Source organism: Oncorhynchus tshawytscha, linkage group LG02 (genome assembly GCF_018296145.1).
Source record: "Oncorhynchus tshawytscha isolate Ot180627B linkage group LG02, Otsh_v2.0, whole genome shotgun sequence".
Taxonomy (NCBI): domain Eukaryota; kingdom Metazoa; phylum Chordata; class Actinopteri; order Salmoniformes; family Salmonidae; genus Oncorhynchus; species Oncorhynchus tshawytscha.
This window is the reverse complement of record NC_056430.1, coordinates 69,876,573-69,889,872: the sequence shown is the minus strand read 5'-3', so window position 1 is coordinate 69,889,872 and position 13,300 is coordinate 69,876,573. Positions and strand designations below refer to the sequence as shown.

General features: G+C 43.8%; 1 protein-coding gene across 4 annotated transcripts in view; it reads left to right on the top strand.

Moving 5' to 3' along the window:
* Nucleotides 1–13,300, top strand: part of LOC112234936 (potassium voltage-gated channel subfamily KQT member 5) — a 174,015-nt gene that overhangs the window by 142,179 nt on the left and 18,536 nt on the right. For 2 of the 4 annotated variants that reach the window (XM_042303757.1, XM_042303772.1), the window contains exons 5-11: nucleotides 978–1,103; nucleotides 2,164–2,274; nucleotides 2,545–2,640; nucleotides 3,810–3,904; nucleotides 5,291–5,317; nucleotides 9,791–9,850; nucleotides 12,225–12,448. In XM_042303757.1, the coding sequence (XP_042159691.1) occupies nucleotides 978–1,103; nucleotides 2,164–2,274; nucleotides 2,545–2,640; nucleotides 3,810–3,904; nucleotides 5,291–5,317; nucleotides 9,791–9,850; nucleotides 12,225–12,448 (739 nt within the window). The remainder of the gene's footprint in view (nucleotides 1–977; nucleotides 1,104–2,163; nucleotides 2,275–2,544; nucleotides 2,641–3,809; nucleotides 3,905–5,290; nucleotides 5,318–9,790; nucleotides 9,851–12,224; nucleotides 12,449–13,300) is intronic. The other 2 variants (XM_042303761.1, XM_042303780.1) reach the window with 1 other exon arrangement.

The following is a 13,300-nucleotide window of genomic DNA, read 5'->3' as shown; positions in this document are numbered from 1 at the left end:
TCCTTTCTTCTCCCTCCTTTCTTCTCCCTCCTCTTCTCTTCTCTCCTCTCTTTCTTCTCTCTCCTCTCTTCTCTTTTCTCTTCTTTCTCCTTTCTTCTCCCTCCTCTCTCCTCCCTCCTCTCTTCTCTTCTCTCCTCTCTTTTCTTCTCTCTCCTCTCTTCTCTATTCTCTTCGCACTCCTCTCCTCTCTCGTTTCTTCTCCCTCCTCTCTTCTCTTCTCTCCCCTCTTCTCTCTTCTCCTCTCTCATCTTTCCTCTCTCCTGTCTTCTCTCCTCTCTTGTTTCTTCTCCCTCTTCTCTCCTCTCTCCTTTCTTCTCCTTCTATCCTTTCTTCTCCCTCATGTTCCCTCTCTCCTTTCTTCTCCCTCCTTTCTTCTCCCTCATCTTCCCTCTCTCCTTTCTTCTCCCTCCTCTTCTCTTCTCTCCTCTCTTTTCTTCTCTCTCCTCTCTTCTCTTTTCTCTTCTTTCTCCTTTCTTCTCCCTCCTCTCTCCTCCCTCCTCTCTTCTCTTCTCTCCTCTCTTTTCTTCTCTCTCCTCTCTTCTCTTCTCTTCTTTCTCCTTTCTTCTCCCTCCTCTCTCCTCCCTCCTCTCTTTTCTTCTCCCTCTCTCCTCTCTTTCTTCTCTCTCCTCTCTTCTCTATTCTCTTCTTTCTCCTTTCTTCTCCCTCCTCTTCTCTTCTCTCCTCTCTCCTTTCTTCTCCCTCCTCTTCTCTTCTCTCCTCTCTTTTCTTCTCTCTCCTCTCTTCTCTTCTCTTCTTTCTCCTTTCTTCTCCCTCCTCTCTCCTCCCTCCTCTCTTCTCTTCTCTCCTCTCTTTTCTTCTCTCTCCTCTCTTCTCTTCTCTCTTCTCTTCTCTATTCTCTTCTTTCTCCTTTCTTCTCCCTCCTCTCTCCTCTCTTCCTTCTCTGGAGACGTCTTCTCTGACGTTATGGCGTCAGCAAATGGGAATCGTAAAAATAAAATAAAAATCTTTCCCTGTAGGAGCTGGTGACGGCCTGGTACATTGGCTTCCTGGTCCTCATCTTCTCCTCCTTTCTGGTCTACCTTGTGGAGAACAAGTTCAACAGCGAGTTTGCCACCTATGCTGATGCCTTATGGTGGGGAACGGTGAGTAAAGTTACAGATACTCCCCTGTCTGCCCTCGTAATGGGAGAGTCCACAGTGGATGGTGGAGGATGTTGGAACAGTCCATGTTTGCCAGTTAAGGGGTCCTTTTTCCTATGACTGTTTTCCAAACACTTAACATTGTTTTTTGATGTTCTATTAATTTAATGTTCCGTATTTCTACTCAGCTGCACGGCCTGAACCTGATTTGGTTTCTGGGCAACAAGGAAATAAAGCTCTTATTCAAATAGTATTTACCTCTGAAAATTCATCCTTTTCTCTAATACGACACATTTTCAGTATTATTATTTTCACGTTAAAGGAGGGAAAGGAGAAGAGGCAAAAAGTCCTTTCATTCTTTGCCAGGCACTTTTCTTTTTATGTCCCTCCTGTTTTGTTGCAAATAAGCTTTGACTAAAAACCTTCTTCTTCTTAATATACATTAGTCCCAGCACCATTAGCCACCATTTACATACTGCCTCCAAAAGTCAATGACACAAAATGGCCACGGCCCTCTTTGTCATGCACGGCAGCCCAGCACGGCAGAATGGGTAGGAAACCCAGATAGCAGAGAGTCACTAAATCAATAGGGAATTATCTCCTGTGCTTTTCAGCCAATTAGATAGTAGTAGGAGAGAGAGAGATGAGAAAGAGAGGGGGGGAGGGAAAGAGAGAGAGAGAAAGAGAGAGAGGGAAAGAGATGGAAAAAGAGAGGGAGAGTGGGAGAGAGAGCGAGAGAGAGAGAGAGAGACTGAAAAAGAGAAGGCGAGTGAGAGACAGAGAGAGAGAGAGGAGGCAGATGAAACTAAAGCTATATAATAAGCCAATGAAGTGATATAAACATCAAAAGGCAGAGATGCATTATCATCACACATACAATACTTATTCTTGTGAATAGACCCTAGTAAATAGTGTAAATTGCAGCCATTTTGTTAGGATTTCAATGCCCTCACAGATGTACGTCGATGATATTAATTTTGGTGGCTTCGCTCCATATAGTATAATTTAGGACCTAATAGTGGCGTCTTTCTCAAGATATAATTGTGTTTGTGTGTGTTCTCAGATCACCTTGACAACCATTGGTTACGGGGACAAGACCCCGAAGACATGGACCGGTCGTATGCTCTCAGCTGGGTTTGCTCTACTGGGCATCTCTTTCTTTGCCCTGCCAGCGGTGAGTACATACACACACTCATACGTGCACATATGCACGCACACACACATACACACACACACAAATTGGCAGACACATGCATACACACACACACGCACACTACTTACGTGATTGTATCCTTTCAGTTACTCTGCTAGACCACCTCTCCTATCTGACTTCATGGTCACATGTTGTTCACAGTCACTAATGAGGCATTGACCCAAAATGGCCGACAAAAGAGCCGTTTGACATGTTCTCACCTGATTCCCTTGTCCTCCTGTGTCTTCCCAGGGTATACTGGGCTCAGGCTTTGCCCTGAAGGTCCAGGAGCAGCACAGACAGAAGCACTTTGAGAAGAGGAGGAACCCAGCCGCTTGTCTCATCCAGGTAAAGGCAAAGTGTTGTAGCTATGTCCCAAATAGCACCCTATTCCCTATATAGTGCACTTCTTTTCACCCAAGCCCTATGGGTCCTGGTAAAAAAAAATGGTGTGCTATGAAGGAGATAGGGTACCATTTGGGACAGAGACTCATTTTCTCTGACTCACACTTACTACAATACTGCTAGTGGTACTATAGTCACTTTAATGGTTTTGTCAATTCAAATTGCCCTTGGGCTATGAATACATCATTAGAGATTTGTGCCAGAGATAGATACTCATTGTCTCTCGTTGATTGAATCAATAGTTTACCTTACTGTTGCGAATGTGAAGTATGGTGACGTTGAAACGAAAAGTAATGTTGTTGTTATCCAGTCTCTATTTTTTCCCCCTCACATTCCCTCCACACATGCCCAGGAACCAGCATGTAGGGTGACCTCCTCTAACCCCGGGTTCTCCATTGCTTCCGAGCTATAGGTTCTGTCCATTCTCCCCAATTCGTAACACTCTACCCACAAGAGTGTCAGGCAAGCTTAAGCTGTTAGCTATCCTTCCCTGCATCCCTCGTCTTCCTCTTTTCCTTCCTGTTTGTGACCTCACCTTGTGGTTTCCTTTGTGTATCCCTCCATCCCTCGCTTCCTCTCCTGCCTTCCTCCTCCTCTACCTTCTCTGCTTTCTCCTCTTACCTTGCTCTTTCTTCTCCTCTTCTCCTCCTTACCCTCCTCCCCCGCTATCTATCTTCTTCTTCCTCCTCTACCTCCTTTCCCCTCCTCCTCCCCTCTCCTCCTCTCCGTCCTCCCACCCCACCAGGCTGCGTGGCGCTACTACTCCACCGACTACTCTACCAGGCCGTATCTAGGCGCCACGTGGCGTTACCACGTGAACCTCCTGCCCTCCCAGCCCCACAGGCATGTACTGTACCCCCATCGAGCCTGGCCTCCGAACTCGGCCCAGCGACAGAACGTGTCACTCACGTGTGACCTTTGACCCGTGATTGCTTTGTTGTGTTTTTTTGAATCACTAATCAGAGTTTTTTTCCCCCCATTTGTTTTATTCCTCTGTTTGTTCTTTCTTTTTATTCTTTTGGGGATTTTCTTTTGTCTCATTTTGTCTCTTTTGTCTCTTTTGTCTCTTTTGTCTTTTCCTCCACCTGTGTTTCTGTGTATTCTGCATGCAGTGTGTTTGGCGTAGTTATGCGGCTGATGAGAACTCGGTTTCCATTGCTACCTGGAAGCCTCATTTGAAGGCGTTGCATACCTGCAGCCCTACAAAGTAGGTACAACATTGGCAGCTGGTGTCTGAGTTTGGTGTCTGTGCCCCTGTTAAGCAGTCTTTTCCCTTCTCTTTTTCCAATGATGTATTTCTGTTAACTTTTCTTTCCTAGCCTGGTCCCAGATCTGTCTGGCACATTTGTGACAATGGCCATAGGTGTTGGCAAGACAGCACAAACTGATCTGGGACCAGGCTACTTATTTTTCTACTTATCTCCTCTACCTCTCTACCTCAAGTTCTATTTCACTTATGTACTTCCTTCTTTTCTGTGAATGAATTTATATTTTTATAATTTGTCTTCTGTTATTATAAGTAAATAATTCACAGCCATCAAAAGACCAATATTGTCCAGGTTCCATTTCATCCAAACTGTAGTGAACTCAAGAACTCAAGAAATATGACTAAAAAACAATCATGTAGACTATACCCCATTACAACTCTATCCTGCTAACACAACAGGCATTCACATCTCCCAATATATGCTCAAACCATCAGTCTAACCGTTTAAGGCAGCGTTCTCAATGACACCCCATTCCCTATGTAGTGCGCTACTTTTGATCAGGCCCTAGTCAAAAGTAGTGCGCTACATAGGGAATAGGGTGCTATTTGGAACTGTGTCCTAACACAGTTAGCTAAGATTCACTGAAGACTTGAGATTGTCTGCACTCCACTTTCAACTGAGGCAGTGAATTTAGCTGTCGTCCTCCACGGCCCATCCATTTCTGACGGTAATCAGCGTCTAAATGATCCAATCGGGCTTTAATGAATGTGTGGCTACATCTCCATCTCTCGTCTCATTGGACTGCCACTGTGCTGGAATAGCCTTGTGTGACTGGGAGATCTGGAGTGCCTGTATTGGTATTATCTGCCAATAGCGTTTCAAGACTGGTAAATATGCAGATGGAATGTTGTGGAACCTGGAGATATTGGAGAATCCCATCTGGTACATGCTTTACTGACAGCTAGACAACATACACACGCACACACACACACACATACACTGATGACACACACCTACTGATGACACACACCTGTCTACACACTGCTAGCGAGTTTGCCTGGATAGTTATACTGCATTGAAATGCATGTGTGTGTGTGTGTGTGTGTGTGTGTGTGTGTGTGTGTGTGTGTGTGTGTGTGTGTGTGTGTGTGTGTGTGTGTGTGTGTGTGTCTTGAGTCTTGTTTCTGTTTATTCTGGTGACTTGCTTGTGATTTGCTCATGTGCTCAACACAACGCTGCCTCAAATACTCAGCATCTCCTTTGAATACGACCCCTGGAGGTCAACTCGCTACTCGTTGGCTCAGTAGATGATGTTTGCGATGAAGACTTTGCTAAATATTTCCTCACTTTCTCCCCTCTCCCCTCTCTCACTTCTCAACCTGAAGGAAGGACCAGGGTGAATCGTCCACAAGGTTCGTACCTCTTACTTGTTCTGTGTATCTATTTGACGCACAGATCCACACGCACCACTACCACTGGTGTACGTCGTAACCCTGTGTGTTGGGGGTCACGTCTTCCCTACTGCCTGTATGGAGTACACTGATGGCAAGTCGCTCTGGATAAGATCGTCTGCTCTGCCAAATGACCAAAATGGAAATGTCAATGCTTTCAGACGCTATTCAGAACTGTGTGGGTGTGTCTCAAATGTCTCTAGGACATTGGTCAAAAGTAGTGCACTATCAAGGGAGGAGGGTGTCATTTGGGATTTACTGTGTATTGCTGCTGAAAGTGCCAATATGCAGTCGGTGACCTATTGTAGAGAAAGATAGCTGGTTAAGAGGTGTTGGCCCTAGCTCTTAATTTAATGGATCTATTTATAGAAACAGCCAGCAGTTCATTACTTAGTCATTATTTACCTCTCCTTTGGGCCTCTCCCCCCTCTTTCTTCAGTGTTTATCTTTCTTTCTCTCCTTTTATTATTCCTTCTTCCCTCTCACTCTCCATCTCTTTATTCCTCCCACTCCCCTATTCTCTCAGCTCTTGTCCTTTCATTCTCTCTCTCTCTCTCTCTCTCTCTCTCTCTTTCTTCCTCTGCCTCATCCCTTTCTCTCACTACATCTCTCCGTACCTTAGGTGTTCTTCAGGAAGGAAATGATTGCAGTGGTTTCTCTCTCTCTCTCTCTCTTCTTTCTTCCTTCCTCTGCCTCATCCCTTTCTCTCACTACATCTCTCCGTACCTTAGGTGTTCTTCAGGAAGGAAATGATTGCAGTGGTTCCTCTCTCTCTCTCTTTCTTCCTCTGCCTCATCCCATTCTCTCACTCATCTCTCCGTACCTTAGGTGTTCTTCAGGAAGGAAATGATTGCAGTGGTTCCTCTCTCTCTCTCTTTCTTCCTCTGCCTCATCCCATTCTCTCACTACATCTCTCCGTACCTTAGGTGTTCTTCAGGAAGGAAATGATTGCAGTGGTTCCTCTCTCTCTCTCTTCTCTGCCTCATCCCATTCTCCTCTGCCTCATCCCATTCTCTCATCCCATTCTCTCACATCTCTCCGTACCTTAGGTGTTCTTCAGGAAGGAAATGATTGCAGTGGTTCCTCTCTCTCTCTCTCTCTTTTCTTCCTCTGCCTCATCCCATTCTCTCACTACATCTCTCCGTACCTTAGGTGTTCTTCAGGAAGGAAATGATTGCAGTGGTTCCTCTCTCTCTCTCTCTCTCTTTCTTCCTCTGCCTCATCCCATTCTCTCACTACATCTCTCCGTACCTTAGGTGTTCTTCAGGAAGGAAATGATTGCAGTGGTTCCTCTCTCTCTCTCTCTCTTTCTTCCTCTGCCTCATCCCATTCTCTCACTACATCTCTCCGTACCTTAGGTGTTCTTCAGGAAGGAAATGATTGCAGTGGTTCCTCTCTCTCTCTCTCTAAAATTAGAACTAATTGTGTTTATTGCAGTCGTGTGTTGTGTGTGTATTTCAGTATAACAGGATTTGAGTGACACAGACACTAAATTACAGAGGAAAGATTGAGGAGGGAGAGGAAACACTCTTTTTCTCTGTCTTTCTCTAGCTCTCTGTCTTTCTCTCTCTATTTCTGTTTTTTCTCTCTCTCTATTTCTCTCTCCCCATCTCTGTCTTGTTCTCTCTCCCCTTTCTCTCACTCTCTATTTCTCTCTCTCTATCTCACTCGGTCTTTCTCTCTGTCTTTATCTATCTCTCTCACAGTCTTTCTCTCTCTATCTCTCTCTGTCTCTTTCTCTGTCTCTCTCTCTCTCTGTGGGAGCTAGGAGTGATGTAATATGTTGTTTTAGCTGTCGTTACACAACAGTAGGGAAAGCAGAATGCGTGTCTTTAAAGTGAAAAACAGAATTAAAAACCTGAGGGCCACTAAAACATTTGTCTGTGAAGAGACTGTACTTATTTTTTAGCTGAGATTTCCAAACTGAGTGTAAAGTGTCAACAGAATATCGGAAAAAATAAAACATTCAGTGTTGCCTAGTGTTGAGAGGGTGAGGACAGAATCCCTCCCACGCAAACCCAAACACTAGAAAAGCATGTCGGTAGAACAGGAGAGACAGAGGGAGGGAGAGAGCGAGAATGAGAGAGAACAAAGCTCCAGCATCCTCCACCCATTGAATTCAATTCACCACCCCTCTCTCTCTCTCATGGTCAAGGGCTCCACCTCAAACCTGCAGGAGAAAAATAAATAAATAACAATCCATTTCTGAGTGTCATTAAACCAGGTGCCGATGGCCCTGAAAGTCTACTGGTGCCCGACAGGTTGCCTGTTCTAAAAGTCTACCATCCTCCACACATATGACTCAGCATCTCTCTCTCTCTCTCTCTCTCTCTCTCTCTCTCTCTCTCTCTCTCTCTCTCTCTCTCTCTCTCTCTCTCTCTCTCTCTCTCTCTCTCTCTCTCTCTCTCTCTCTCTCTCTCTCTCTCTCTCTCTCTCTCTCTCTCTCTCTCTCTCTCTCTCTCTCTCAGCTGAATTAGTATGGTTAAATGAGAGACATGGACAGGAGTGGGACTGAATTATCAAATGATAGGCCTTTTAAAAACGCTGTCATACCTAGGCTCTTCATTTTCTCTCTCCACTGAGCTCAATTACTTTTGAAACATGCTCTTTCTAAATGTCAGCAAGTTGTTGAAAAAGTATAGTGGTTCTACAAGGTATCTGGTCATGCTTTAGTTTAGTGTGATTGAAGCCTAGAGATCATGTTGCACTTATAAAGCCTTCATATACATGACATAAAGGACTATGTCATCTGTCATGAGTTATATTTACATCCATAAACTATACCGTACAAATACATTAACACACTTAGTTTGAGGATATAGATTACATTTCATAAACATTCATATGCAGACATAAAGGCATATAACATCATTACATACTGTAAGTATACAGAGACATTCATAGAAGCTACATTCATAACCGAAACAAAGACGTTCACATACAGTACCAGTTAAACATTCGGACACACCTACTCATGCAAGGGTTTTTCTTTATTTTCTACATTTGTAGAATAATAGTGAAGACATCCAAACTATGAAATAACACATATGGAATCTTATAGTAAACCAAAAAGTTGCCTTGATGACAGCTTTGCACACTCTTGGCATTCTCTCAACCAGCTTCATCTGGAATGCTTTTGCAAAAGTCTTGAAGGAGTTCCCACATATGCTAAGCACTTGTTGGCTGCTTTTCCTTCACTCTGCGGTCCAACTCATCCCAAACCATCTCAATTGGGTTGAGGTCGGGTGATTGTGGAGGCCAAGTCATCTGATGCAGCACTCAATCACTCTCCTTCTTGGTCAAATAGCCCTTACACAGCCTTGGCTTGGGTCATTGTCCTGTTCAAAAACAAATAGTCCCACAAAGAGCAAACCAGATGGGATGGTGTATCGCTGCAGAATGCTGTGGTAGCCATGCTGGTTAAGTGTGCCTTGAATTCTAAATAAATCACTGACAGTGTCACCAGCAAAGCACCCCCACACCATAACACCTCCTCCATGCTTCACGGTGGAAACCACACATGTGGAGATCATCCGTTCACCTACTCTGCATCTCACAAAGACATGGTGGTTGGAATCAAAAATCTCAAATTTGGACTCATCAGAGCAAAGGACAGATTTCCACCTGTCTAATGTGTTTCTTGGCCCAAGCAAGACTCTTCTTCTTGTTGGTGTCCTTTAGTAGTGGTGATTCGACCATGAAGGCCTGATTCATGCAGTCTCATCTGAACAGTTGATGTTGAGATGTGTCTGTTACTTGAACTTCGTGAAGCATTTATTTGGGCTGCAATTTCTGAGGCTCTAATGAACTTATACTCGGCAGCAGAGGAAAGTCAGCTGTGGAAGTCAGCAAAGAGAGCTAGTTTCATCATAGCGCTTGATGGTTTTAGCGACTGCACTTGAAGAAACTTTCAAAGTTCTTAAAATGTTCCGTATTGACTGACCTTCATGTCTTAAAGTAATGATGGACTGTCGTTTCCCTTTGCTTATTTGAGCTGTTCTTGCCATAATATGGACTTGGTCTTTTACCAAATAGGTCTATCTTCTGTATACTACCCCTACCTTGTCACAACACAACTGATTGGCTAAAATGCATTAAGAGAGAAAGAAATTCCACAAATAAACTTTTAACAAGGCACACCTGTTAATTGGAATAGATTACAGGTGACTACCTCATGAAGCTGGTTGAGAGAATGCCAAGAATGTGCAAAGCTGTCATCAATTCACAGAGTCGGTACTTTGAAGGATCTCAAATGTTAAATATATTATACACTTTTTTGGTTACTACATGATTCCATATGTGTTATTTCATCGTTTTGTAAATAGTAAAAATAAAGAAAAACCCTTGAATGAGTAGGTGTCCAAACTCTTGACTGGTACTGTATACGATAAACACATATATTTGCTTACCGTATCTCTTTCCTCTGGTTTGTAGTAAGGTTCTCAGTAGTAAGCAGAAGCTACTGAGGAGGTGTACCCTACGGAAACATACTAGGTACACAGCATCCCCCCTGCCCGCTTGGACTCATGACTATTTTGGGAATGACAACGAATTTTCAAAATGGCTGCATATAGGTTCTGGGAGTTCTCTGACGATCTGAGTTACCTTTGCAACAATGTTGAGCTTCTTTTGGACAGTGCCTGAAAATGCTGCCTGTTGTCTTATGATTTTAACCACTTATCTTACTGTACACTAACTCTTAATAGTCTTACAGTTGAAGTCGGAAGTTTACATACACTTAGATTGGAGTCATTAAAACCTGTTTTTCAACCACTCCACAAATTTCTTGTTAGCAAACTATAGTTTTGTGAAGTCGGTCAGGACATCTACTTTGTGCATGACACAAGTAATTTTTCTAACAATTGTTTACAGACAGATTATTTCACTTATAATTCACTGTATCACAATTCCAGTGGGTAAGAAGTTTACATACACTAAGTTGACTGTGCCTTTAAACAGCTTGGAAAATTCCAGAAAATGCTGTCATGGCTTTAGAAGCTTCTGATAGGTCAATTGGAGGTGTACCTGTGGATGTATTTCAAGGTCAACCTTCAAACTCAGTGCCTCTTTGCTTGACATCATGGGAAAATCAAAAGAAATCAGCCAAGACCTCAGGAAAAAATAGGTTCATCCTTGGGAGCAATTTCCAAATGCCTGAAGGTACCACGTTCATCTGTACAAACAATAGTATGCAAATCAATCCCAGAACAACAGCAAAGGACCTTGTGAAGATGCTGGAGGAAACAGGTACAAACGTATCTATATCCACAGTAAAACGAGTCCTACATCAACATAACCTGAAAGGCCGCTCAGCAAGGAAGAAGCCACTGGTCCAAAACCCCCATAAAAAAAGCCAGATTACGGTTTGCAACTGCACATGGGGACAAAGATTGTACTTTTGACTGAAAAAGCATATGCGAGCAATGAGGCCTACAAACCTGACTCAGTTACATCAGCTCTGTCAGGAGAAATGGGCCAAAATTCACGCAACTTATTGGGGGAAGCTTGTGGAAAGCTACCTGAAACGTTTGACCCAAGTTAAACAATTTGAAGGCATTGCTACCAAATACTAATTGAGTGCATGTAAACTTGTGACCCACTAGGAATGCGTTGAAAGAAATAAAAGCTTAAATAAATCATTCTCTCTACTATTATTCTGACATTTCACATTCTTAAAATAAAGTGGTGATCCTAACTGACCTAAGACAGGGAATTGTTACTAGGATTAAATGTCAGGAATTGTGAAAAACTGAGTTTAAATGTATTTGGCTAAGGTGTATGTAAACTTCCGACTTCAACTGTATTTCTGACTGTACAAGAGCTTTTTGGTAAGGTCTTAAAAACAGATCCACTGAACAGATATGTTGTCTAACTGGTTCATTGTGATATTTCACCAACTTCAATCATTCTGGAAGTTTTATCAACTACTCTTGCCTCTTACCTCACTTCATGTCATTCACACCATTCACACTCACATCACCAAAACATGAAAGACACAATGACTTCATCAGTAGTCAGGATAACATTTACAATGACCACCAAAACAGTCATGGTTAGATTGGATATAGCTTCCTACCCCTTGCCCCGCTGCCTGTCCTCTGCACGGCCCCTCCACTGCCCCTGCATGTTGTCACTTGGAAATCCTGTACACAGCATTGTCCATCCTCTGACCTCAGCACTCCACCCTGCACCTCACCATTTCAGCAGCAACCTTGGATATTAGACCCCATTAATAGTTCATCACAAAGTTTCATGAAATCATCACTTTCCCCCCCTATTCCCTTGGTGTTCTTGATTATCAATTATACAAGACCCTCCCCTGCACAAACCCCTCTTCTATGGTAGCTCCTCCAATGGTGACTCTGCCAGTCCGAGAGACAGGGATTGGCCAGCTGAGGTCACATGTCTAGGAGTGAGCTGAGTGCTAAAGAATCATAATTACATACTAACAGTAGGGTACCTGCTGAAGCATTTTGCCTGCTGTGCGCATGCATTTTGGATAATAGGCTGCAATGCATGCTGGTCTATAAATAGGCCCATCAATCTAACCTAATTTAAATGCCTTGCTCTCCAGTGAAGCAACCAATAATTGGGTAAACGAATGAACAAACTCATGAAATGGTAAAAGACTCCTGTAAAAAGTCTCTAATCAATTGCATTTTGTTTTAATTGTTCCCGACCCCGAACCTGTGCTTGATCTTGATACAGTACGTGTGTATATCTTTGTACGACTCTCACCATTTTTTTCTCTCTTTCATTTTCTCTCTCTCTCTCTCTCTCTCTCTCTCTCTCTCTCTCTCTCTCTCTCTCTCCATCCCTCCACACCATCATCCCCCTTTCTCCCTCCATCGATCCATCCCCATGACAGCCAGAAGTTGAGTTTCAAAGACCGTGTCCGGATGGCGAGCCCCAGGGGGCAGAGTATTAAGAGCCGGCAGACGTCGGTGAGCGACCGGCGGTCCCCGGGGACTGAGGCTGGGGGTACGGAGGGCACCAGCCCTGCCAAGGTCCAGAAGAGCTGGAGCTTCAATGACCGCACCCGCTTCAGACCCTCCCTCCGCCTCAAGATCCAATCACGCTCCACTGCCGATGGTGAGAGGAACTAATTAATTGTCGTGATTGGTCAATTGTTGGATTTGGGCGTTTAGTGTAAGAGATGGGTTGATTGGTACAATGTCATTTTCTTTGCCTTTATACCAAAATTGTAATCTTGCCCTGATGCTTTCTACACATCCTCAGAATGATATCTCATGATATCTTTAGATACATCTAGCTTATCCTTAGATCACTGGTGAGCTACATCAACTTAAAACCACACTATTAATGTCATGCTAGCTTTAGCTCCCTTTACCTAAGTTCTCTGGCTGGGTGCTGTGTGCTAGCCTTTGAAGGATTACTCCTAGACCCCCGTCTTATGGGCAGACCAGACCAGAGCTGGCACAGACCATAGAGCCAGCCAGAGAGCCAGCTAGGCCCAGCGGGAGGAATGTTAATGCCTGTTTGTGGTGCGCTGGTTTGGGTTAGTGGGAATGGCCGGCCTGGCTTGGTTATGGCTGGAGCTCTGGACCATACTCTGGATGCTGAGGGGGAAGGGAACAGGTATGCTGTAGTTTAGCAGCCTCAAGGGGCTAGCAGAGGCTGTAGTGCTGCTCTATCCAGCCTAGCCAGCTGGCTGAGGAAGGCAGGGTACCAGCCACAGTGACAAGGTATGTAGGTCAAATGGAACACCAGCTAAATTCTAGAATGAAGTAGGTCTATACCAATAGTGGACTACAATAACACTATTACCATAATAACACCATTACCATAATAACACTATTACCATAATAACACTATTAACATATAACACCATTACCACAATAACACTATTACCATAGTACCACCATTACCATAATAACACTACTACCATAATAACACTCTTGCCATAGTAACAGCATTACCATA